This window comes from Pseudophryne corroboree, chromosome 7, assembly GCF_028390025.1.
Source record: "Pseudophryne corroboree isolate aPseCor3 chromosome 7, aPseCor3.hap2, whole genome shotgun sequence".
Taxonomy (NCBI): domain Eukaryota; kingdom Metazoa; phylum Chordata; class Amphibia; order Anura; family Myobatrachidae; genus Pseudophryne; species Pseudophryne corroboree.
In genome coordinates, this window is record NC_086450.1 from 347,118,920 (window position 1) to 347,146,408 (window position 27,489).

General features: G+C 44.1%; 5 protein-coding genes across 5 annotated transcripts in view; 4 read left to right on the forward strand and 1 right to left on the reverse strand.

Moving 5' to 3' along the window:
* Positions 1–27,489, reverse strand: part of VWA3A (von Willebrand factor A domain containing 3A) — a 772,281-nt gene that overhangs the window by 153,412 nt on the left and 591,380 nt on the right. The window lies entirely within an intron of this gene.
* On the forward strand, positions 210–3,290 carry LOC134943202 (alpha/beta hydrolase domain-containing protein 17C-like). Its single transcript, XM_063932152.1, has 3 exons — positions 210–730; positions 1,404–1,583; positions 3,071–3,290. The coding sequence occupies exons 1-3, from the start codon at positions 210–212 to the stop codon at positions 3,288–3,290; spliced, it is 921 nt and encodes a 306-aa protein (XP_063788222.1).
* Positions 8,570–11,652, forward strand: LOC134943204 (alpha/beta hydrolase domain-containing protein 17C-like). The gene is made up of 3 exons (XM_063932153.1): positions 8,570–9,090; positions 9,764–9,943; positions 11,433–11,652. The coding sequence occupies exons 1-3, from the start codon at positions 8,570–8,572 to the stop codon at positions 11,650–11,652; spliced, it is 921 nt and encodes a 306-aa protein (XP_063788223.1).
* LOC134943675 (alpha/beta hydrolase domain-containing protein 17C-like) lies at positions 15,464–18,544 on the forward strand. The gene is made up of 3 exons (XM_063932387.1): positions 15,464–15,984; positions 16,658–16,837; positions 18,325–18,544. Exons 1-3 carry the CDS (start codon positions 15,464–15,466, stop codon positions 18,542–18,544), a joined length of 921 nt encoding a protein of 306 aa, XP_063788457.1.
* On the forward strand, positions 22,474–25,554 carry LOC134943206 (alpha/beta hydrolase domain-containing protein 17C-like). The gene is made up of 3 exons (XM_063932156.1): positions 22,474–22,994; positions 23,668–23,847; positions 25,335–25,554. Exons 1-3 carry the CDS (start codon positions 22,474–22,476, stop codon positions 25,552–25,554), a joined length of 921 nt encoding a protein of 306 aa, XP_063788226.1.

Below are 27,489 nucleotides of genomic sequence, written 5' to 3' on the forward strand. Positions count from 1 at the left end.
ATCCACTTGGATGTTACTCAGAGAGAATAGTTGCTTCCCAGACATCAGTGTGAGAAGTCGCGTCTTTATCAGAGCTGTTAAGCTTTTATTTATAATTATTACTATTAGATTAGAATAGCTATATTAAGTATTTTATATAGAACTATTATAATAAGATCACTGCCCAGTGTCCAGAGTGTTAGGACCGGGCCCAACACCCCTCTTTGAGGATGTACGGCCTCTCGTGGAGGAGGCTGTTTTCGATCTTTTGCTGCCCACCTAGGCTGAACTGCATTATTGCCAAACTGGCCTTTCACCCCCCGGAGCCTACGTACACGCTACGTGAGATTGAGGCAGCCCCAGCACAGGACCTGGCGCAGGATGAGCAGGTGGACCCCACAATCTGTCTACCTCCCGTATGTAATCTGCAGCTATCAGAAGGGGCTAACTGGCCACACTCCCAGCAGAAGCTGGACGCTGTAGAGATGTTCCGCTGTACCACCAAGCGGGGGAATAGCCTGGCCTGTATGTACGTCCGCTGCGTCCCTGGGAGCCGCTACACACTCCTCTACTCTCACGACTGTGCTGTTGACCTAGGCAAGATGTGCAGACGCTACCTTGCCCTAGGCTCCAAGATCAAGTGCAATATATTCTCCTACGACTACTCCGGCTATGGGGTGAGCAGCGGAAAGCCAAGCGAGAAGAACGCATATGCAGACATCGAGGCAGCTTGGCTCGCCCTGAGGACCCGGTATGTATGATTGGGGTGTATGAGTCTTCCCCAGCCCCCACACAGCCTCTGCCTGACACCCTGCATGTGGTGTATGGGTGTCCTGTATGTATGTGGGGGATATGCTACAGTAAGGGCTACTATTTACTACGTAGGGTGAATGTATATGCTGTGTATTGTGCTCCTATTAGTTTATATACTCCTCTCCCCGCATGAACTGGTTATACAGTATAAATGTAATCGGTGTATTGGGACTTGCTTACATAAAGACAGTGGGTATATATTTCAGGCATTATAGGGTCTTAGCCAAAGGATGTAACTACTGCAGAAGCAGGGGGTGACACTTTCCTCTGCTCTCCTGCCTCATAGGACGCACTGCCATATGTACTGTGCTGTAAGAGTATGTTGCATTATTGGGCTCCCCATTCTATCTAGCAGCATAGAGGGGTTTCCTTCCAATGTGACTGGACGCTCCCCTCCCCTAGCTCCTTAGTGTTCCTAGCTGACTGGAACTAGGTAAATGTGCATAACCTATGTAGTCCTGTTCCACACATACACTGCCTATCACTCATATAAGTTATCCAGTCATTTACCTAGTTCAGATATCCAGCCTTTATATACAAGTTTCCCATAAGGAACCACAATAGAAGTGATGTAATTGGAGTTTGATCATTTTTCTGCTTTATCTCTACAGATATGGAGTCCCGGCGGAAAATATCATCCTGTATGGAGAGAGCATTGGGACAGCACCGGCAGTTGACCTTGCCACGCGCTACAAATGTGCAGCAGTAATACTGCACGGGGCGCTCATGTCAGGTGTGCGGATGGGCTATCCTAACGCCCGGAGGGCCTACTGTTGGGATGCCTTCACCAAGTAAGACATTGCTGTGTTTTTATATTAAGCTGTAGGTTACTTGTGGGGTTTAGTATGTGCTGGGAGCAAGCAGTACCAGGGTCAGCCCACGTACTGGATAACTGAATTGGCCCCTAGGTGCGCTTTGTCAGGCAAACAACAGGGGTATATCTACTAAATGTCCATTTCCATCAATTTTTATCTGTTGGAGATCCATCTGGATGGATGTTGTGTTCTAAAACACACATTTACTAACACATAATCTTTTTATATATTTTTTTCAATGTTAGTAAATGTGTGTTTTATCCCCCGGAATGCAACATCCATTTAGATTGATTTCTCTCAATTTGAAATTAATAAATATCGAACTTTAGTAAATACACCCCCAGCTCTGTTGGCCCAATCAGTTTGTATGTGTATCCCAGTGGGATGTCTTCAGCATTCCAATGGACGGGGTGCCGGCGGTCATGTGACCGACGCCGGAATGCCAACACCACTTGGTACACAGGCACTGGAATACCGACCACTGAAGGTAAGTATAGTGGAGAGCTTTAGTGTTAGGGCCCGCGGTGATTAGAGTTAGGCACTGGGGGGGTTTAGCCCTAGCTGCCAACCCCCCAAGGGTTATCCCTAGCCACCACCCCCAGGGAGTTAGCCCTAGCTGCCACCCCCGGGAGGTTAGGGTAGGGATGAGTAAAAACACTTACCCCCTCCACCGATCTTCAATGTCAGAATGCCGGTGACGGTCATGTGACCACCGGTATCCCAACCACTGGGATAGCATACTGAACCCATCCCATCTTATACCGAATGCTAATCCAATTAGAGTACATGAGTCTTTTCTGATTGGAAAACTAACAGGATAATTCCCTACCAGAAACCTTTCTGGGGGGCTATGGCCCTGTGTCTCTTGTCAGTTTTGTAACACCCTGCATCTACTGCTGCCCCTCTTCATCTCGCATGCTCGCATTGGCGAGCAATGCTCTGCCTGTGTGAGCAATTGACCCCGGTGTCTGCGCACTCTCCTCACTACAGCCGCCTCAATGTCTTCTCATACAGGCAGCAAGTTGTCGGTTTGCGGGAGCCGGCGTAGCTGCAGTGGGAGTGTGTACAACATTGAGGCTACTTCTGCAGAACTTAAACACTGGATCCCCAGATAAGTTACCTCTGGCACCGGTTTTACTCCCAATATATCATAGCTGCTTATAAATGGGAAATACGGCACTATTCCTCTTTCATCCTATTTGTATTGTATAACAGAAACAAGTTGAAGTCTTGTGCATGACTTTGGCTTATTAGGTCAATAGATTGCACTGGGCTCATTACCAACAGTAGATTCATTGTCCAACATTGCTCTGCCAAAGTCCTGTATGTGACCTTCTACATGAGCAGCTCTGCATGTTACCTGATGCATTATTTCCATTCTATATGTTTAGTGGCCGTTTTACATGTGTGATAGCTCCATGCTGTTTCTGTTGTATAATCCCTTTGTATCATGTCCTTTGCAGCATCGACAAAATCTCCAAGGTCACCTGCCCGGTACTCATCATCCATGGGACTAAAGATGCGGTTGTGGACTTCTGCCATGGGCTGACAATGTATGAGCGCTGCCCAACTGCTGTAAAGCCTCTCTGGGTGGAAGGAGGAGGGCACACGGATTTACATAAGCACAGGCAATATCTAGTGAGACTCCAGAAATTCATCTCTCAGGAGCTGCCCAATATATGAATCCACCACCGCCCCTGTACAAGTACCATCTAATCCGGGGGACTGAGACCTCTCGATGGCACATTCCACCTAGGTGCATTATAGATCCATCAGATCCATCAGTCAAAGATATCGACCATGGACTGCAGGGAGCTAACATCCAGGATCTGACATATATATAATGCCTAATGCTCTCTTACAATACACCAATCTGAACTAACTCAAGGGTGTCTGTGTTATTTTTCCATAGCGTTGTCTCATTCAGGAACACAAGCTGTAAGCATGGGGGATATAGCTGCGAATATACAATGATAAATAGGCCCCATAGAAGGTTGCCAAATATCACATAATCTCAGGAGGAGAGGTGTGCTGAGCAACATTATCTGTCCAAGCCACAGGATCCCTCACTGTCCATAGCTGTGTTCTGATGTACGGGTGCAGAACCATTGTGCATAGGAACAGACAGCTCCAATAAAAGAATATGAACTACAGTTAGCTACAGTTGCTAAGGAAAATATCTAGACCTGCCATAGAATAACTGACAGAGATACCACTAGGACTAGTATAAATATGCATCTGTATAACTATATTCATCTGCTGTGCTGCATTTATACAAGTGAGATGACGCACCATATTCATCCTACCAAATGTACATAGACTGGAGTAACAGCAGTTACTAAGCCCTGGAGCAGGCCTCCGCACCCCCACATCTGCCCCACCGTTAGTGCGTGATATCACACTGATGTGCATATTTATGTAACTGCTACCTAATAAGAGTTAGATGGAGGGGGCTGGTGCCAGGGTGATATACTGCTGATATATTAGTATCAGTAAGTGCGGTATCTCTCAGTAGAGGTTTGTAATAAGCGGCCGTGAAATAAATGATCTTCTATTGAGGGCAGAAATTATCACCTGCCTGGAGTATATGGAGATTAAATAAATTCAATAAGTAACTGGGGAGACAGACTCCTGATTAATACAGATACTGTATACTACTGTTATAGATCGGGGTGATAGTCCCCTCCCTGTGTCAGACTATCAGAGGAGAGGCTATTACATTTGGATGGGGGGAGGGATTCAGGGGAAATTTGAGAAAAAATTACTTCACAGAAAGGGTATTGGACAAGTGGACTAGCCTCCCATCAGAGGTGGTAGAGGCTAAGACAGTAGAGCAATTTAGATAGATAGATAGATAGATAGATAGATAGATAGATAGATAACTGTAGATATGAAGATAGATACTGTAGATATGAATATAGATAGAAATTGTAGATATGAAGATAGATAGATAGATAGATAGATAGATAGATAGATAGATAGATAGATAGATAGAAACTGTAAATATGAATATAGATAGAAACTGTAAATATGAAGATAGATAGATAGATAGATAGATAGATAGATAGATAGATATGAAGATAGATAGATAGATAGATAGATAGATAGATAGATAGATAGATAGATAGATAGATACACAGATACTGTAGATATGAATATAGATAGAAATGGTAGATATGAAGAAAGATAGATAGATAGATAGAGAGATAGATAGATAGATAGATAGATAGATAGATAGATAGATAGATAGATAGATAGATAGATACTGTAGATATGAAGATAGATAGATAGATAGATAGATAGATAGATAGATAGATAGATAGATAGATAGATAGATAGATAGATAGATAGATAGATACTGTAGATATGAAGATAGTAAGATAGATAGGATACTGTAGATATGAAGATAGATACTGTAGATATGAAGATAGATAGATAGATAGATAGATAGATAGATAGATACTGTAGATATGAAGATAGATAGATAGATAGATAGATAGATAGATAGATAGATAGATAACTGTAGATATGAAGATAGATAATGTAGATATGAATATAGATAGAAACTGTAGATATGAAGATAGATAGATAGATAGATAGATAGATAGATAGATAGATAGATAGCTGTAGATATGAAGATAGATAGATAGATAGATAGATAGATAGATAGATAGATACTGTAGATATGAAGATAGATAGATAGATAGATAGATAGATAGATAGATAGATAGATAGATAGATAACTGTAGATATGAAGATAGATACTGTAGATATGAATATAGATAAATACTGTAGATAGATACTGTAGACCGGGCCCTTATAATAATATTATGTATATAAAGGTTGAGTGCTATACATGGAATCTATTGTTAATAAGCCCTCTAGGATTGTTCTAAAAATTACAGTGGAACGATGTGAATTGCTGTAATATAACTGGTACTGACTCAGTTATGCTATAGCGTTATATGGAACGTGTAATCATTATGTGCCATGACTAAGGATGGGTGCGTAATATATGGAAGTAGGCGCCAGTGGCGTAACTACTGCCCCCGCAGCCCTCGCGGTGGCTTGGGGGCGAGGGGCTGCGGGGGCGCCACTGATTTAGCACAGATTGACATGCGGACGAGCGTCCGCATGTCAATCTGCTCCTACTAACCCTCCCTGCCGCGTTGGAGGGACACGGAGGGCACAGCGCGCGCCTCTCCTGTGTCCCTCCTGCATCATCTCCGGCGGCCGCGGGTCTAAAAGAAGAAGTGCCGGTTCGTGAGCCAATCAGAGCTCACGAACGGCACTTCGTTTATTAGACCCGCGGCCGCCGGAGATGATGCAGGAGGGACACAGGAGAGGCGCGCGCTGTGCCCTCCGTGTCCCTCCAACACAAACCAGCGGGGGAGCAGCGGCGGCGGGGGAGGGGGCATATATGGCACTGGGGGGAAATATCTGGCACTGGGGGCATATGTGGCACTGGGGGTTGGGGGAATCTGGCACTGGGAGCATATCTGGCACTGGGGGGGAATAGCTGGCACTGGGGGCATATGTGGCACTGGGGGGGGGGATATCTGGCACTGGGGGCATATGTGGCACTGAGGGGGAATATCTGGCACTGGGGGCATATGTGGCACTGGGGGGGTATAGGTGTACCTGGCACATAGGGGGGGGGGGCTATATTGTGCACTGGGGTCATGTGAGTACCTGGCACCGTGGGGTAATATCTGGCACTGGGGACATATGTGGCACTGGGAGCACAGCCCTAGCAACAAGCACTACCCCCTAGCAACGAGCATGACACCCAGTGCATGAAACCCCTGGCAACGAGCATGACACCCAGTGCATGAAACACCTGGCAACGAGCATGACACCCAGTGCATGAAACACCTGGCAACGAGCATGACACCCAGTGCATGATACCCCTGGCAACGAGAATGACACCCTGAGCATGAAAACCCCTGGCAACGAGCAGGTAATTTAAAAGTAATTAGAAGCCTTACTGTAGGACTTAATGTGTAATGGGCATTACGGTGTGTGGCATAATGTATCACGGACATTGCGGTGTGTGTCATAATGTGTCACAGGCATTACGGTGTGTGGCATACTGTATCACGGGCATTGTGGTATAATGTCTCAGGGTCATTGCAGTGTGGCATAATGTATAACGGGCATTGCGGTGTGTAGCATAGGGTATAACGGGCATTGCGGTATGTGTCAGGCATTACGGTGTGTTGTATACTATATCACGGGCATTGTGGTATGTGGTATAATATATCAGGGGCATTGCAGTGTGTAGCATAATGTATAACGGGCATTGCGATTCCTGTCATAATGTGTCAGGCATTACGGGCCCTCATTCCGAGTCGTTCGCTCGGTATATTTCATCGCATCGCAGTGAAATTCCGCTTAGTACGCATGCGCAATATTCGCACTGCGACTGCGCCAAGTAATTTAACAATGAAGATAGTATTTTTACTCACGGCTTTTTCTTCGCTCCGGCGATCGTAATGTGATTGACAGGAAATGGGTGTTACTGGGCGGAAACACGGCGTTTCAGGGGCGTGTGGTTAAAAACGCTACCGTTTCCGGAAAAAACGCAGGAGTGGCCGGAGAAACGGAGGAGTGTCTGGGCGAACGCTGGGTGTGTTTATGACGTCAAACCAGGAACGACAAGCACTGAACTGATCGCAGATGCCGAGTAAGTCTGAAGCTACTCTGAAACTGCTAAGTAGTTTGTAATCGCAATATTGCGATTACATCGGTCGCAATTTTAAGAAGCTAAGATTCACTCCCAGTAGGCGGCGGCTTAGCGTGTGTAACTCTGCTAAAATCGCCTTGCGAGCGATCAACTCGGAATGAGGGCCACGGTGTGTTGTATACTATATCACGGGCATTGTGGTATGTGGTATAATGTATCAGGGGCATTGCAGTGTGTAGCATAATGTATAACGGGCATTGCGATTCCTGTCATAATGTGTCGGGGGCATTACGGTGTGTGGCATAATGTGTCGGGGGCATTATGGTGTGTGCATATTGTGTCATGTGCATTATTGTGTGTGGCATAATGTCTAAGGGCCATTGCAGTATGTGGCATAATGTATACTGGGCATTACTATAAGGAGGAAAAATTACAAATAATGTAAGGGGCATGAATCAGGATTATTTTTCTTTCCAGTGGTGGCTAACGTCTGGGCGTGCAGGTTGGAAAACTAGGGTATAACGTAGTCTTTTCCTGCAATGCCATGCCCCTTTATGTGAAGCCACGCCCATCCCAACGAAGCCACACACCCTATTTTGCGGCGCGCGACGAAGGCGCGCGCATATTTATAACTTTAATAGTGCCAGTTATGGGGGATGGGGGGGGGGGGGGGGGCGCCGAAGAATTTTTTGGCTTGGGGGAGAAAAATTTCTAGTTACGCCACTGGTAGGCGCTGGTGCGCTCCTCCGCTGATTACCTGCAATCAGGGAATGGTGGAGAAGTGAGGGGCGCAGGGAGCCATACACACTACATATTTGGCCATAATCACACAGGTGACATTTCATATACAGTATGTGTGTGCTACATTTATTCTATAGATAAACATTATGTACAAACGTTATAGTAATGACCAATACATCTCTAATCTAGTAATATACAGTAACAATGACAGCTGGGTGCTGAGGCTTCAGCCCTGGTCAGGGACAGGTAGTGTCTGTGATGTCACAATGCAGCCCTGGTCAGTGACAGGTAGTGTCTGTGATGTCACAATCGTGTCATAACCTCATATCCACTTGGATGTTACTCAGAGAGAATAGTTGCTTCCCAGACATCAGTGTGAGAAGTCGCGTCTTTATCAGAGCTGTTAAGCTTTTATTTATAATTATTACTATTAGATTAGAATAGCTATATTAAGTATTTTATATAGAACTATTATTATAAGATCACTGCCCAGTGTCCAGAGTGTTAGGACCGGGCCCAACACCCCTCTTTGAGGATGTACGGCCTCTCGTGGAGGAGGCTGTTTTCGATCTTTTGCTGCCCACCGAGGCTGAACTGCATTATTGCCAAACTGGCCTTTCACCCCCCGGAGCCTACGTACACGCTACGTGAGATTGAGGCAGCCCCAGCACAGGACCTGGCGCAGGATGAGCAGGTGGACCCCACAATCTGTCTACCTCCCGTATGTAATCTGCAGCTATCAGAAGGGGCTAACTGGCCACACTCCCAGCAGAAGCTGGACGCTGTAGAGATGTTCCGCTGTACCACCAAGCGGGGGAATAGCCTGGCCTGTATGTACGTCCGCTGCGTCCCTGGGAGCCGCTACACACTCCTCTACTCTCACGACTGTGCTGTTGACCTAGGCAAGATGTGCAGACGCTACCTTGCCCTAGGCTCCAAGATCAAGTGCAATATATTCTCCTACGACTACTCCGGCTATGGGGTGAGCAGCGGAAAGCCAAGCGAGAAGAACGCATATGCAGACATCGAGGCAGCTTGGCTCGCCCTGAGGACCCGGTATGTATGATTGGGGTGTATGAGTCTTCCCCAGCCCCCACACAGCCTCTGCCTGACACCCTGCATGTGGTGTATGGGTGTCCTGTATGTATGTGGGGGATATGCTACAGTAAGGGCTACTATTTACTACGTAGGGTGAATGTATATGCTGTGTATTGTGCTCCTATTAGTTTATATACTCCTCTCCCCGCATGAACTGGTTATACAGTATAAATGTAATCGGTGTATTGGGACTTGCTTACATAAAGACAGTGGGTATATATTTCTGGCATTATAGGGTCTTAGCCAAAGGATGTAACTACTGCAGAAGCAGGGGGTGACACTTTCCTCTGCTCTCCTGCCTCATAGGACGCACTGCCATATGTACTGTGCTGTAAGAGTATGTTGCATTATTGGGCTCCCCATTCTATCTAGCAGCATAGAGGGGTTTCCTTCCAATGTGACTGGACGCTCCCCTCCCCTAGCTCCTTAGTGTTCCTAGCTGACTGGAACTAGGTAAATGTGCATAACCTATGTAGTCCTGTTCCACACATACACTGCCTATCACTCATATAAGTTATCCAGTCATTTACCTAGTTCAGATATCCAGCCTTTATATACAAGTTTCCCATAAGGAACCACAATAGAAGTGATGTAATTGGAGTTTGATCATTTTTCTGCTTTATCTCTACAGATATGGAGTCCCGGCGGAAAATATCATCCTGTATGGAGAGAGCATTGGGACAGCACCGGCAGTTGACCTTGCTACGCGCTACAAATGTGCAGCAGTAATACTGCACGGGGCGCTCATGTCAGGTGTGCGGATGGGCTATCCTAACGCCCGGAGGGCCTACTGTTGGGATGCCTTCACCAAGTAAGACATTGCTGTGTTTTTATACTAAGCTGTAGGTTACTTGTGGGGTTTAGTATGTGCTGGGAGCAAGCAGTACCAGGGTCAGCCCACGTACTGGATAACTGAATTGGCCCCTAGGTGCGCTTTGGCAGGCAAACAACAGGGGTATATCTACTAAATGTCCATTTCCATCAATTTTCATCTGTTGGAGATCCATCTGGATGGATGTTGTGTTCTAAAACACACATTTACTAACACATAATCTTTTTATATTATTTTTTCAATGTTAGTAAATGTGTGTTTTATCCCCCGGAATGCAACATCCATTTAGATTGATTTCTCTCAATTTGAAATTAATAAATATCGAACTTTAGTAAATACACCCCCAGCTCTGTTGGCCCAATCAGTTTGTATGTGTATCCCAGTGGGATGTCTTCAGCATTCCAATGGACGGGGTGCCGGCGGTCATGTGACCGACGCCGGAATGCCAACACCACTTGGTACACAGGCACTGGAATACCGACCACTGAAGGTAAGTATAGTGGAGAGCTTTAGTGTTAGGGCCCGCGGTGATTAGAGTTAGGCACGGGGGGGGGGTTTAGCCCTAGCTGCCAACCCCCCAAGGGTTATCCCTAGCCACCACCCCCAGGGAGTTAGCCCTAGCTGCCACCCCCGGGAGGTTAGGGTAGGGATGAGTAAAAACACTTACCCCCTCCACCGATCTTCAATGTCAGAATGCCGGTGACGATCATGTGACCACCGGTATCCCAACCACTGGGATAGCATACTGAACCCATCCCATCTTATACCGAATGCTAATCCAATTAGAGTACATGAGTCTTTTCTGATTGGAAAACTAACAGGATAATTCCCTACCAGAAACCTTTCTGGGGGGCTATGGCCCTGTGTCTCTTGTCAGTTTTGTAACACCCTGCATCTACTGCTGCCCCTCTTCATCTCGCATGCTCGCATTGGCGAGCAATGCTCTGCCTGTGTGAGCAATTGACCCCGGTGTCTGCGCACTCTCCTCACTACAGCCGCCCCAATGTCTTCTCATACAGGCAGCAAGTTGTCGGTTTGCGGGAGCCGGCGTAGCTGCAGAGGGAGTGTGTACAACATTGAGGCTACTTCTGCAGAACTTAAACACTGGATCCCCAGATAAGTTACCTCTGGCACCGGTTTTACTCCCAATATATCATAGCTGCTTATAAATGGGAAATACGGCACTATTCCTCTTTCATCCTATTTGTATTGTATAACAGAAACAAGTTGAAGTCTTGTGCATGACTTTGGCTTATTAGGTCAATAGATTGCACTGGGCTCATTACCAACAGTAGATTCATTGTCCAACATTGCTCTGCCAAAGTCCTGTATGTGACCTTCTACATGAGCAGCTCTGCATGTTACCTGATGCATTATTTCCATTCTATATGTTTAGTGTCCGTTTTACATGTGTGATAGCTCCATGCTGTTTCTGTTGTATAATCCCTTTGTATCATGTCCTTTGCAGCATCGACAAAATCTCCAAGGTCACCTGCCCGGTACTCATCATCCATGGGACTAAAGATGCGGTTGTGGACTTCTGCCATGGGCTGACAATGTATGAGCGCTGCCCAACTGCTGTAAAGCCTCTCTGGGTGGAAGGAGGAGGGCACACGGATTTACATAAGCACAGGCAATATCTAGTGAGACTCCAGAAATTCATCTCTCAGGAGCTGCCCAATATATGAATCCACCACCGCCCCTGTACAAGTACCATCTAATCCGGGGGACTGAGACCTCTCGATGGCACATTCCACCTAGGTGCATTATAGATCCATCAGATCCATCAGTCAAAGATATCGACCATGGACTGCAGGGAGCTAACATCCAGGATCTGACATATATATAATGCCTAATGCTCTCTTACAATACACCAATCTGAACTAACTCAAGGGTGTCTGTGTTATTTTTCCATAGCGTTGTCTCATTCAGGAACACAAGCTGTAAGCATGGGGGATATAGCTGCGAATATACAATGATAAATAGGCCCCATAGAAGGTTGCCAAATATCACATAATCTCAGGAGGAGAGGTGTGCTGAGCAACATTATCTGTCCAAGCCACAGGATCCCTCACTGTCCATAGCTGTGTTCTGATGTACGGGTGCAGAACCATTGTGCATAGGAACAGACAGCTCCAATAAAAGAATATGAACTACAGTTAGCTACAGTTGCTAAGGAAAATATCTAGACCTGCCATAGAATTACTGACAGAGATACCACTAGGACTAGTATAAATATGCATCTGTATAACTATATTCATCCAGGGCCGTCTTAACAGTAGTGTGGGCCCCTGGGCACAGCAACGCACTGGGGCCCCTATCCATCCTCCAACAGTAGGGGTGGGGGGTGCTATCAGTGGCAACTTTGATGTCCCGCGGGCGGTACGGGGTGATCTATCTTCCGCTAAGCATGTAGAACCTGGAGCAGTAATTTCTGCTAATTACTCCTTTACTGCACAGATGGGGCGGGAGGGAGAACACTAAACTGTAGAATGGGGCATTGTGCTGGATGAAGTGGCCCTGGTACATGACTTTCAGGGTGGTAGGGGGTGTTTAATACGTAGCGGAGGAGTGGATGGTTGTGCGGCTTAATATTTATCATTTTCTGGTGGGAGGGCAGCTTGCTTGACTGCAGATATCTCAAGTTCCTGGTAATAGATTTCTTAGCTTTTAATAGGATAAAAAACTATAGAGACCCACCTTTCAGGAGGTGCTAGGGACTTGTAGATCAGAGTTCAGGAACTAGAGCAGTCCTCCAATGAAAATATAAAACTGCATACCAGGCGTGTGAAACTGGAGCAGGGACCATCTGCTTGAAGGCGGATATCTCTGGTTCTGGGCATAGTAGGGCCAAGTTGCCATTGTCCGCTGAAAGGGGAGAGTCCCAGCATTTGGAGAATACCCTCGGAAAAACTCTATGTCAGACAGAACCTAAGATATCTGGCTTGGAAGAGCAACTAACAGGCTTGGATGGGGACCACTGCTTTGAAGTCGGATATCTCTGGTTTCCTAGGGCCGATTTTCAAAAATCTGGTACCCCTGGAAAGAGGGGACCCTCAGCTATTAGCCTAGAGCCCTTATACTCATGGGGCCCTTGGGCAAGAGCCCATTGAGCCCATACGAAAAAACGGCCCTGTATTCATCTGCTGTGCTGCATTTATACAAGTGAGATGACGCACCATATTCATCCTACCAAATGTACATAGACTGGAGTAACAGCAGTTACTAAGCCCTGGAGCAGGCCTCCGCACCCCCACATCTGCCCCACCGTTAGTGCGTGATATCACACTGATGTGCATATTTATGTAACTGCTACCTAATAAGAGTTAGATGGAGGGGGCTGGTGCCAGGGTGATATACTGCTGATATATTAGTATCAGTAAGTGCGGTATCTCTCAGTAGAGGTTTGTAATAAGCGGCCGTGAAATAAATGATCTTCTATTGAGGGCAGAAATTATCACCTGCCTGGAGTATATGGAGATTAAATAAATTCAATAAGTAACTGGGGAGACAGACTCCTGATTAATACAGATACTGTATACTACTGTTATAGATCGGGGTGATAGTCCCCTCCCTGTGTCAGACTATCAGAGGAGAGGCTATTACATTTGGACGGGGGGAGGGATTCAGGGGAAATTTGAGAAAAAATTACTTCACAGAAAGGGTATTGGACAAGTGGACTAGCCTCCCATCAGAGGTGGTAGAGGCTAAGACAGTAGAGCAATTTAGATAGATAGATAGATAGATAGATAGATAGATAGATAGATAGATAGATAGATAGATAGATAGATAACTGTAGATATGAAGATAGATACTGTAGATATGAATATAGATAGAAACTGTAGATATGAAGATAGATAGATAGATAGATAGATAGATAGATAGATAGATAGATAGATAGATAGATAGATAGATAGATAGATAGATAGATAGATAGGATACTGTAGATATGAAGATAGATAGATAGATAGATAGATAGATAGATAGATAGATAGATAGAATACTGTAGAACTGTAGATATGAAGATAGATAGATAGATAGATAGATAGATAGATAGATAGATAGATAGATAGATAGATAGATAGATAGAAACTGTAAATATGAATATAGATAGAAACTGTAAATATGAAGATAGATAGATAGATAGATAGATAGATAGATAATGTAGATATGAAGATAGATAGATAGATAGATAGATAGATAGATAGATAGATAGATAGATAGATAGATACACAGATACTGTAGATATGAATATAGATAGAAATGGTAGATATGAAGAAAGATAGATAGATAGATAGATAGATAGATAGATAGATAGATAGATAGATAGATAGAGACTGTAGATATGAAGATAGATAGATAGATAGATAGATAGATAGATAGATAAATAGATACTGTAGATATGAAGATAGTAAGATAGATAGGATACTGTAGATATGAAGATAGATACTGTAGATATGAAGATAGATGATAGATAGATAGATAGATAGATAGATAGATAGATAGATAGATAGATACTGTAGATATGAAGATAGATAGATAGATAGATAGATAGATAGATAGATAGATAGATAACTGTAGATATGAAGATAGATAATGTAGATATGAATATAGATAGAAACTGTAGATATGAAGATAGATAGATAGATAGATAGATAGATAGATAGATAACTGTAGATATGAAGATAGATACTGTAGATATGAATATAGATAAATACTGTAGATAGATACTGTAGACCGGGCCCTTATAATAATATTATGTATATAAAGGTTGAGTGCTATACATGGAATCTATTGTTAATAAGCCCTCTAGGATTGTTCTAAAAATTACAGTGGAACGATGTGAATTGCTGTAATATAACTGGTACTGACTCAGTTATGCTATAGCGTTATATGGAACGTGTAATCATTATGTGCCATGACTAAGGATGGGTGCGTAATATATGGAAGTAGGCGCTGGTGCGCTCCTCCGCTGATTACCTGCAATCAGGGAATGGTGGAGAAGTGAGGGGCGCAGGGAGCCATACACACTACATATTTGGCCATAATCACACAGGTGACATTTCATATACAGTATGTGTGTGCTACATTTATTCTATAGATAAACATTATGTACAAACGTTATAGTAATGACCAATACATCTCTAATCTAGTAATATACAGTAACAATGACAGCTGGGTGCTGAGGCTGCAGCCCTGGTCAGGGACAGGTAGTGTCTGTGATGTCACAATGCAGCCCTGGTCAGTGACAGGTAGTGTCTGTGATGTCACAATCGTGTCATAACCTCATATCCACTTGGATGTTACTCAGAGAGAATAGTTGCTTCCCAGACATCAGTGTGAGAAGTCGCGTCTTTATCAGAGCTGTTAAGCTTTTATTTATAATTATTACTATTAGATTAGAATAGCTATATTAAGTATTTTATATAGAACTATTATTATAAGATCACTGCCCAGTGTCCAGAGTGTTAGGACCGGGCCCAACACCCCTCTTTGAGGATGTACGGCCTCTCGTGGAGGAGGCTGTTTTCGATCTTTTGCTGCCCACCTAGGCTGAACTGCATTATTGCCAAACTGGCCTTTCACCCCCCGGAGCCTACGTACACGCTACTTGAGATTGAGGCAGCCCCAGCACAGGACCTGGCGCAGGATGAGCAGGTGGACCCCACAATCTGTCTACCTCCCGTATGTAATCTGCAGCTATCAGAAGGGGCTAACTGGCCACACTCCCAGCAGAAGCTGGACGCTGTAGAGATGTTCCGCTGTACCACCAAGCGGGGGAATAGCCTGGCCTGTATGTACGTCCGCTGCGTCCCTGGGAGCCGCTACACACTCCTCTACTCTCACGACTGTGCTGTTGACCTAGGCAAGATGTGCAGACGCTACCTTGCCCTAGGCTCCAAGATCAAGTGCAATATATTCTCCTACGACTACTCCGGCTATGGGGTGAGCAGCGGAAAGCCAAGCGAGAAGAACGCATATGCAGACATCGAGGCAGCTTGGCTCGCCCTGAGGACCCGGTATGTATGATTGGGGTGTATGAGTCTTCCCCAGCCCCCACACAGCCTCTGCCTGACACCCTGCATGTGGTGTATGGGTGTCCTGTATGTATGTGGGGGATATGCTACAGTAAGGGCTACTATTTACTACGTAGGGTGAATGTATATGCTGTGTATTGTGCTCCTATTAGTTTATATACTCCTCTCCCCGCATGAACTGGTTATACAGTATAAATGTAATTGGTGTATTGGGACTTGCTTACATAAAGACAGTGGGTATATATCGCTGGCATTATAGGGTCTTAGCCAAAGGATGTAACTACTGCAGAAGCAGGGGGTGACACTTTCCTCTGCTCTCCTGCCTCATAGGACGCACTGCCATATGTACTGTGCTATAAGAGTATGTTGCATTATTGGGCTCCCCATTCTATCTAGCAGCATAGAGGGGTTTCCTTCCAATGTGACTGGACGCTCCCCTCCCCTAGCTCCTTAGTGTTCCTAGCTGACTGGAACTAGGTAAATGTGCATAACCTATGTAGTCCTGTTCCACACATACACTGCCTATCACTCATATAAGTTATCCAGTCATTTACCTAGTTCAGATATCCAGCCTTTATATACAAGTTTCCCATAAGGAACCACAATAGAAGTGATGTAATTGGAGTTTGATCATTTTTCTGCTTTATCTCTACAGATATGGAGTCCCGGCGGAAAATATCATCCTGTATGGAGAGAGCATTGGGACAGCACCGGCAGTTGACCTTGCCACGCGCTACAAATGTGCAGCAGTAATACTGCACGGGGCGCTCATGTCAGGTGTGCGGATGGGCTATCCTAACGCCCGGAGGGCCTACTGTTGGGATGCCTTCACCAAGTAAGACATTGCTGTGTTTTTATACTAAGCTGTAGGTTACTTGTGGGGTTTAGTATGTGCTGGGAGCAAGCAGTACCAGGGTCAGCCCACGTACTGGATAACTGAATTGGCCCCTAGGTGCGCTTTGGCAGGCAAACAACAGGGGTATATCTACTAAATGTCCATTTCCATCAATTTTCATCTGTTGGAGATCCATCTGGATGGATGTTGTGTTCTAAAACACACATTTACTAACACATAATCTTTTTATATTATTTTTTCAATGTTAGTAAATGTGTGTTTTATCCCCCGGAATGCAACATCCATTTAGATTGATTTCTCTCAATTTGAAATTAATAAATATCGAACTTTAGTAAATACACCCCCAGCTCTTTTGGCCCAATCAGTTTGTATGTGTATCCCAGTGGGATGTCTTCAGCATTCCAATGGACGGGGTGCCGGCGGTCATGTGACCGACGCCGGAATGCCAACACCACTTGGTACACAGGCACTGGAATACCGACCACTGAAGGTAAGTATAGTGGAGAGCTTTAGTGTTAGGGCCCGCGGTGATTAGAGTTAGGCACGGGGGGGGTTTAGCCCTAGCTGCCAACCCCCCAAGGGTTATCCCTAGCCACCACCCACAGGGAGTTAGCCCTAGCTGCCACCCCCGGGAGGTTAGGGTAGGGATGAGTAAAAACACTTACCCCCTCCACCGATCTTCAATGTCAGAATGCCGGTGACGATCATGTGACCACCGGTATCCCAACCACTGGGATAGCATACTGAACCCATCCCATCTTATACCGAATGCTAATCCAATTAGAGTACATGAGTCTTTTCTGATTGGAAAACTAACAGGATAATTCCCTACCAGAAACCTTTCTGGGGGGCTATGGCCCTGTGTCTCTTGTCAGTTTTGTAACACCCTGCATCTACTGCTGCCCCTCTTCATCTCGCATGCTCGCATTGGCGAGCAATGCTCTGCCTGTGTGAGCAATTGACCCCGGTGTCTGCGCACTCTCCTCACTACAGCCGCCCCAATGTCTTCTCACACAGGCAGCAAGTTGTCGGTTTGCGGGAGCCGGCGTAGCTGCAGAGGGAGTGTGTACAACATTGAGGCTACTTCTGCAGAACTTAAACACTGGATCCCCAGATAAGTTACCTCTGGCACCGGTTTTACTCCCAATATATCATAGCTGCTTATAAATGGGAAATACGGCACTATTCCTCTTTCATCCTATTTGTATTGTATAACAGTAACAAGTTGAAGTCTTGTGCATGACTTTGGCTTATTAGGTCAATAGATTGCACTGGGCTCATTACCAACAGTAGATTCATTGTCCAACATTGCTCTGCCAAAGTCCTGTATGTGACCTTCTACATGAGCAGCTCTGCATGTTACCTGATGCATTATTTCCATTCTATATGTTTAGTGTCCGTTTTACATGTGTGATAGCTCCATGCTGTTTCTGTTGTATAATCCCTTTGTATCATGTCCTTTGCAGCATCGACAAAATCTCCAAGGTCACCTGCCCGGTACTCATCATCCATGGGACTAAAGATGCGGTTGTGGACTTCTGCCATGGGCTGACAATGTATGAGCGCTGCCCAACTGCTGTAAAGCCTCTCTGGGTGGAAGGAGGAGGGCACACGGATTTACATAAGCACAGGCAATATCTAGTGAGACTCCAGAAATTCATCTCTCAGGAGCTGCCCAATATATGAATCCACCACCGCCCCTGTACAAGTACCATCTAATCCGGGGGACTGAGACCTCTCGATGGCACATTCCACCTAGGTGCATTATAGATCCATCAGATCCATCAGTCAAAGATATCGACCATGGACTGCAGGGAGCTAACATCCAGGATCTGACATATATATAATGCCTAATGCTCTCTTACAATACACCAATCTGAACTAACTCAAGGGTGTCTGTGTTATTTTTCCATAGCGTTGTCTCATTCAGGAACACAAGCTGTAAGCATGGGGGATATAGCTGCGAATATACAATGATAAATAGGCCCCATAGAAGGTTGCCAAATATCACATAATCTCAGGAGGAGAGGTGTGCTGAGCAACATTATCTGTCCAAGCCACAGGATCCCTCACTGTCCATAGCTGTGTTCTGATGTACGGGTGCAGAACCATTGTGCATAGGAACAGACAGCTCCAATAAAAGAATATGAACTACAGTTAGCTACAGTTGCTAAGGAAAATATCTAGACCTGCCATAGAATTACTGACAGAGATACCACTAGGACTAGTATAAATATGCATCTGTATAACTATATTCATCCAGGGCCGTCTTAACAGTAGTGTGGGCCCCTGGGCACAGCAACGCACTGGGGCCCCTATCCATCCTCCAACAGTAGGGGTGGGGGGTGCTATCAGTGGCAACTTTGATGTCCCGCGGGCGGTACGGGGTGATCTATCTTCCGCTAAGCATGTAGAACCTGGAGCAGTAATTTCTGCTAATTACTCCTTTACTGCACAGATGGGGCGGGAGGGAGAACACTAAACTGTAGAATGGGGCATTGTGCTGGATGAAGTGGCCCTGGTACATGACTTTCAGGGTGGTAGGGGGTGTTTAATACGTAGCGGAGGAGTGGATGGTTGTGCGGCTTAATATTTATCATTTTCTGGTGGGAGGGCAGCTTGCTTGACTGCAGATATCTCAAGTTCCTGGTAATAGATTTCTTAGATTTTAATAGGATAAAAAACTATAGAGACCCACCTTTCAGGAGGTGCTAGGGACTTGTAGATCAGAGTTCAGGAACTAGAGCAGTCCTCCAATGAAAATATAAAACTGCATACCAGGCGTGTGAAACTGGAGCAGGGACCATCTGCTTGAAGGCGGATATCTCTGGTTCTGGGCATAGTAGGGCCAAGTTGCCATTGTCCGCTGAAAGGGGAGAGTCCCAGCATTTGGAGAATACCCTCGGAAAAACTCTATGTCAGACAGAACCTAAGATATCTGGCTTGGAAGAGCAACTAACAGGCTTGGATGGGGACCACTGCTTTGAAGTCGGATATCTCTGGTTTCCTAGGGCCGATTTTCAAAAATCTGGTACCCCTGGAAAGAGGGGACCCTCAGCTATTAGCCTAGAGCCCTTATACTCATGGGGCCCTTGGGCAAGAGCCCATTGAGCCCATACGAAAAAACGGCCCTGTATTCATCTGCTGTGCTGCATTTATACAAGTGAGATGACGCACCATATTCATCCTACCAAATGTACATAGACTGGAGTAACAGCAGTTACTAAGCCCTGGAGCAGGCCTCCGCACCCCCACATCTGCCCCACCGTTAGTGCGTGATATCACACTGATGTGCATATTTATGTAACTGCTACCTAATAAGAGTTAGATGGAGGGGGCTGGTGCCAGGGTGATATACTGCTGATATATTAGTATCAGTAAGTGCGGTATCTCTCAGTAGAGGTTTGTAATAAGCGGCCGTGAAATAAATGATCTTCTATTGAGGGCAGAAATTATCACCTGCCTGGAGTATATGGAGATTAAATAAATTCAATAAGTAACTGGGGAGACAGACTCCTGATTAATACAGATACTGTATACTACTGTTATAGATCGGGGTGATAGTCCCCTCCCTGTGTCAGACTATCAGAGGAGAGGCTATTACATTTGGATGGGGGGAGGGATTCAGGGGAAATTTGAGAAAAAATTACTTCACAGAAAGGGTATTGGACAAGTGGACTAGCCTCCCATCAGAGGTGGTAGAGGCTAAGACAGTAGAGCAATTTAGATAGATAGATAGATAGATAGATAGATAGATAGATAGATAGATAGATAGATAGATAACTGTAGATATGAAGATAGATACTGTAGATATGAATATAGATAGAAACTGTAGATATGAAGATAGATAGATAGATAGATAGATAGATAGATAGATAGATAGATAGATAGATAGATAGATAGATAGATACATAGATAGATAGATACTGTAGATATGAAGATAGATAGATAGATAGATAGATAGATAGATAGATAGATAGATAGATAGATCGATAGGATACTGTAGATATGAAGATAGATAGATAGATAGATAAATAGATAGATAGATAGGATACTGTAGATATGAAGATAGATAGATAGATAGATAGATAGATAGATAGATAGAATACTGTAGAACTGTAGATATGAAGATAGATAGATAGATAGATAGATAGATAGATAGATAGATAGATAGATAGAAACTGTAAATATGAATATAGATAGAAACTGTAAATATGAAGATAGATAGATAGATAGATAATGTAGATATGAAGATAGATAGATAGATAGATAGATAGATAGATAGATAGATAGATAGATAGATAGATACACAGATACTGTAGATATGAATATAGATAGAAATGGTAGATATGAAGAAAGATAGATAGATAGATAGATAGATAGATAGATAGATAGATAGATAGAGACTGTAGATATGAAGATAGATAGATAGATAGATAGATAGATAGATAGATAGATAGATAGATAGATAGATACTGTAGATATGAAGATAGTAAGATAGATAGGATACTGTAGATATGAAGATAGATACTGTAGATATGAAGATAGATGATAGATAGATAGATAGATAGATAGATAGATAGATAGATAGATAGATAGATAGATAGATAGATAGATAGATACTGTAGATATGAAGATAGATAGATAGATAGATAGATAGATAGATAGATAGATAGATAGATAGATAGATGATAGATAGATAACTGTAGATATGAAGATAGATAATGTAGATATGAATATAGATAGAAACTGTAGATATGAAGATAGATAGATAGATAGATAGATAACTGTAGATATGAAGATAGATACTGTAGATATGAATATAGATAAATACTGTAGATAGATACTGTAGACCGGGCCCTTATAATAATATTATGTATATAAAGGTTGAGTGCTATACATGGAATCTATTGTTAATAAGCCCTCTAGGATTGTTCTAAAAATTACAGTGGAACGATGTGAATTGCTGTAATATAACTGGTACTGACTCAGTTATGCTATAGCGTTATATGGAACGTGTAATCATTATGTGCCATGACTAAGGATGGATGCGTAATATATGGAAGTAGGCGCTGGTGCGCTCCTCCGCTGATTACCTGCAATCAGGGAATGGTGGAGAAGTGAGGGGCGCAGGGAGCCATACACACTACATATTTGGCCATAATCACACAGGTGACATTTCATATACAGTATGTGTGTGCTACATTTATTCTATAGATAAACATTATGTACAAACGTTATAGTAATGACCAATACATCTCTAATCTAGTAATATACAGTAACAATGACAGCTGGGTGCTGAGGCTGCAGCCCTGGTCAGGGACAGGTAGTGTCTGTGATGTCACAATGCAGCCCTGGTCAGTGACAGGTAGTGTCTGTGATGTCACAATCGTGTCATAACCTCATATCCACTTGGATGTTACTCAGAGAGAATAGTTGCTTCCCAGACATCAGTGTGAGAAGTCGCGTCTTTATCAGAGCTGTTAAGCTTTTATTTATAATTATTACTATTAGATTAGAATAGCTATATTAAGTATTTTATATAGAACTATTATAATAAGATCACTGCCCAGTGTCCAGAGTGTTAGGACCGGGCCCAACACCCCTCTTTGAGGATGTACGGCCTCTCGTGGAGGAGGCTGTTTTCGATCTTTTGCTGCCCACCTAGGCTGAACTGCATTATTGCCAAACTGGCCTTTCACCCCCCGGAGCCTACGTACACGCTACGTGAGATTGAGGCAGCCCCAGCACAGGACCTGGCGCAGGATGAGCAGGTGGACCCCACAATCTGTCTACCTCCCGTATGTAATCTGCAGCTATCAGAAGGGGCTAACTGGCCACACTCCCAGCAGAAGCTGGACGCTGTAGAGATGTTCCGCTGTACCACCAAGCGGGGGAATAGCCTGGCCTGTATGTACGTCCGCTGCGTCCCTGGGAGCCGCTACACACTCCTCTACTCTCACGACTGTGCTGTTGACCTAGGCAAGATGTGCAGACGCTACCTTGCCCTAGGCTCCAAGATCAAGTGCAATATATTCTCCTACGACTACTCCGGCTATGGGGTGAGCAGCGGAAAGCCAAGCGAGAAGAACGCATATGCAGACATCGAGGCAGCTTGGCTCGCCCTGAGGACCCGGTATGTATGATTGGGGTGTATGAGTCTTCCCCAGCCCCCACACAGCCTCTGCCTGACACCCTGCATGTGGTGTATGGGTGTCCTGTATGTATGTGGGGGATATGCTACAGTAAGGGCTACTATTTACTACGTAGGGTGAATGTATATGCTGTGTATTGTGCTCCTATTAGTTTATATACTCCTCTCCCCGCATGAACTGGTTATACAGTATAAATGTAATCGGTGTATTGGGACTTGCTTACATAAAGACAGTGGGTATATATTTCAGGCATTATAGGGTCTTAGCCAAAGGATGTAACTACTGCAGAAGCAGGGGGTGACACTTTCCTCTGCTCTCCTGCCTCATAGGACGCACTGCCATATGTACTGTGCTGTAAGAGTATGTTGCATTATTGGGCTCCCCATTCTATCTAGCAGCATAGAGGGGTTTCCTTCCAATGTGACTGGACGCTCCCCTCCCCTAGCTCCTTAGTGTTCCTAGCTGACTGGAACTAGGTAAATGTGCATAACCTATGTAGTCCTGTTCCACACATACACTGCCTATCACTCATATAAGTTATCCAGTCATTTACCTAGTTCAGATATCCAGCCTTTATATACAAGTTTCCCATAAGGAACCACAATAGAAGTGATGTAATTGGAGTTTGATCATTTTTCTGCTTTATCTCTACAGATATGGAGTCCCGGCGGAAAATATCATCCTGTATGGAGAGAGCATTGGGACAGCACCGGCAGTTGACCTTGCCACGCGCTACAAATGTGCAGCAGTAATACTGCACGGGGCGCTCATGTCAGGTGTGCGGATGGGCTATCCTAACGCCCGGAGGGCCTACTGTTGGGATGCCTTCACCAAGTAAGACATTGCTGTGTTTTTATATTAAGCTGTAGGTTACTTGTGGGGTTTAGTATGTGCTGGGAGCAAGCAGTACCAGGGTCAGCCCACGTACTGGATAACTGAATTGGCCCCTAGGTGCGCTTTGTCAGGCAAACAACAGGGGTATATCTACTAAATGTCCATTTCCATCAATTTTTATCTGTTGGAGATCCATCTGGATGGATGTTGTGTTCTAAAACACACATTTACTAACACATAATCTTTTTATATATTTTTTTCAATGTTAGTAAATGTGTGTTTTATCCCCCGGAATGCAACATCCATTTAGATTGATTTCTCTCAATTTGAAATTAATAAATATCGAACTTTAGTAAATACACCCCCAGCTCTGTTGGCCCAATCAGTTTGTATGTGTATCCCAGTGGGATGTCTTCAGCATTCCAATGGACGGGGTGCCGGCGGTCATGTGACCGACGCCGGAATGCCAACACCACTTGGTACACAGGCACTGGAATACCGACCACTGAAGGTAAGTATAGTGGAGAGCTTTAGTGTTAGGGCCCGCGGTGATTAGAGTTAGGCACTGGGGGGGTTTAGCCCTAGCTGCCAACCCCCCAAGGGTTATCCCTAGCCACCACCCCCAGGGAGTTAGCCCTAGCTGCCACCCCCGGGAGGTTAGGGTAGGGATGAGTAAAAACACTTACCCCCTCCACCGATCTTCAATGTCAGAATGCCGGTGACGGTCATGTGACCACCGGTATCCCAACCACTGGGATAGCATACTGAACCCATCCCATCTTATACCGAATGCTAATCCAATTAGAGTACATGAGTCTTTTCTGATTGGAAAACTAACAGGATAATTCCCTACCAGAAACCTTTCTGGGGGGCTATGGCCCTGTGTCTCTTGTCAGTTTTGTAACACCCTGCATCTACTGCTGCCCCTCTTCATCTCGCATGCTCGCATTGGCGAGCAATGCTCTGCCTGTGTGAGCAATTGACCCCGGTGTCTGCGCACTCTCCTCACTACAGCCGCCTCAATGTCTTCTCATACAGGCAGCAAGTTGTCGGTTTGCGGGAGCCGGCGTAGCTGCAGTGGGAGTGTGTACAACATTGAGGCTACTTCTGCAGAACTTAAACACTGGATCCCCAGATAAGTTACCTCTGGCACCGGTTTTACTCCCAATATATCATAGCTGCTTATAAATGGGAAATACGGCACTATTCCTCTTTCATCCTATTTGTATTGTATAACAGAAACAAGTTGAAGTCTTGTGCATGACTTTGGCTTATTAGGTCAATAGATTGCACTGGGCTCATTACCAACAGTAGATTCATTGTCCAACATTGCTCTGCCAAAGTCCTGTATGTGACCTTCTACATGAGCAGCTCTGCATGTTACCTGATGCATTATTTCCATTCTATATGTTTAGTGGCCGTTTTACATGTGTGATAGCTCCATGCTGTTTCTGTTGTATAATCCCTTTGTATCATGTCCTTTGCAGCATCGACAAAATCTCCAAGGTCACCTGCCCGGTACTCATCATCCATGGGACTAAAGATGCGGTTGTGGACTTCTGCCATGGGCTGACAATGTATGAGCGCTGCCCAACTGCTGTAAAGCCTCTCTGGGTGGAAGGAGGAGGGCACACGGATTTACATAAGCACAGGCAATATCTAGTGAGACTCCAGAAATTCATCTCTCAGGAGCTGCCCAATATATGAATCCACCACCGCCCCTGTACAAGTACCATCTAATCCGGGGGACTGAGACCTCTCGATGGCACATTCCACCTAGGTGCATTATAGATCCATCAGATCCATCAGTCAAAGATATCGACCATGGACTGCAGGGAGCTAACATCCAGGATCTGACATATATATAATGCCTAATGCTCTCTTACAATACACCAATCTGAACTAACTCAAGGGTGTCTGTGTTATTTTTCCATAGCGTTGTCTCATTCAGGAACACAAGCTGTAAGCATGGGGGATATAGCTGCGAATATACAATGATAAATAGGCCCCATAGAAGGTTGCCAAATATCACATAATCTCAGGAGGAGAGGTGTGCTGAGCAACATTATCTGTCCAAGCCACAGGATCCCTCACTGTCCATAGCTGTGTTCTGATGTACGGGTGCAGAACCATTGTGCATAGGAACAGACAGCTCCAATAAAAGAATATGAACTACAGTTAGCTACAGTTGCTAAGGAAAATATCTAGACCTGCCATAGAATAACTGACAGAGATACCACTAGGACTAGTATAAATATGCATCTGTATAACTATATTCATCTGCTGTGCTGCATTTATACAAGTGAGATGACGCACCATATTCATCCTACCAAATGTACATAGACTGGAGTAACAGCAGTTACTAAGCCCTGGAGCAGGCCTCCGCACCCCCACATCTGCCCCACCGTTAGTGCGTGATATCACACTGATGTGCATATTTATGTAACTGCTACCTAATAAGAGTTAGATGGAGGGGGCTGGTGCCAGGGTGATATACTGCTGATATATTAGTATCAGTAAGTGCGGTATCTCTCAGTAGAGGTTTGTAATAAGCGGCCGTGAAATAAATGATCTTCTATTGAGGGCAGAAATTATCACCTGCCTGGAGTATATGGAGATTAAATAAATTCAATAAGTAACTGGGGAGACAGACTCCTGATTAATACAGATACTGTATACTACTGTTATAGATCGGGGTGATAGTCCCCTCCCTGTGTCAGACTATCAGAGGAGAGGCTATTACATTTGGATGGGGGGAGGGATTCAGGGGAAATTTGAGAAAAAATTACTTCACAGAAAGGGTATTGGACAAGTGGACTAGCCTCCCATCAGAGGTGGTAGAGGCTAAGACAGTAGAGCAATTTAGATAGATAGATAGATAGATAGATAGATAGATAGATAGATAGATAGATAGATAGATAACTGTAGATATGAAGATAGATACTGTAGATATGAATATAGATAGAAATTGTAGATATGAAGATAGATAGATAGATAGATAGATAGATAGATAGATAGATAGATAGATAGATAGATAGAAACTGTAAATATGAATATAGATAGAAACTGTAAATATGAAGATAGATAGATAGATAGATAGATAGATAGATAGATAGATAGATAGATAGATAGATAGATAGATAATGTAGATATGAAGATAGATAGATAGATAGATAGATAGATAGATAGATAGATAGATAGATAGATAGATAGATAGATAGATAGATACACAGATACTGTAGATATGAATATAGATAGAAATGGTAGATATGAAGAAAGATAGATAGATAGATAGATAGATAGATAGATAGATAGATAGAGACTGTAGATATGAAGATAGATAGATAGAGATAGATAGATAGATAGATAGATAGATAGATACTGTAGATATGAAGATAGTAAGATAGATAGGATACTGTAGATATGAAGATAGATACTGTAGATATGAAGATAGATAGATAGATAGATACTGTAGATAAGAAGATAGATAGATAACTGTAGATATGAAGATAGATAATGTAGATATGAATATAGATAGAAACTGTAGATATGAAGATAGATAGATAGATAGATAGATAGATAGATAGATAGATAACTGTAGATATGAAGATAGATACTGTAGATATGAATATAGATAAATAC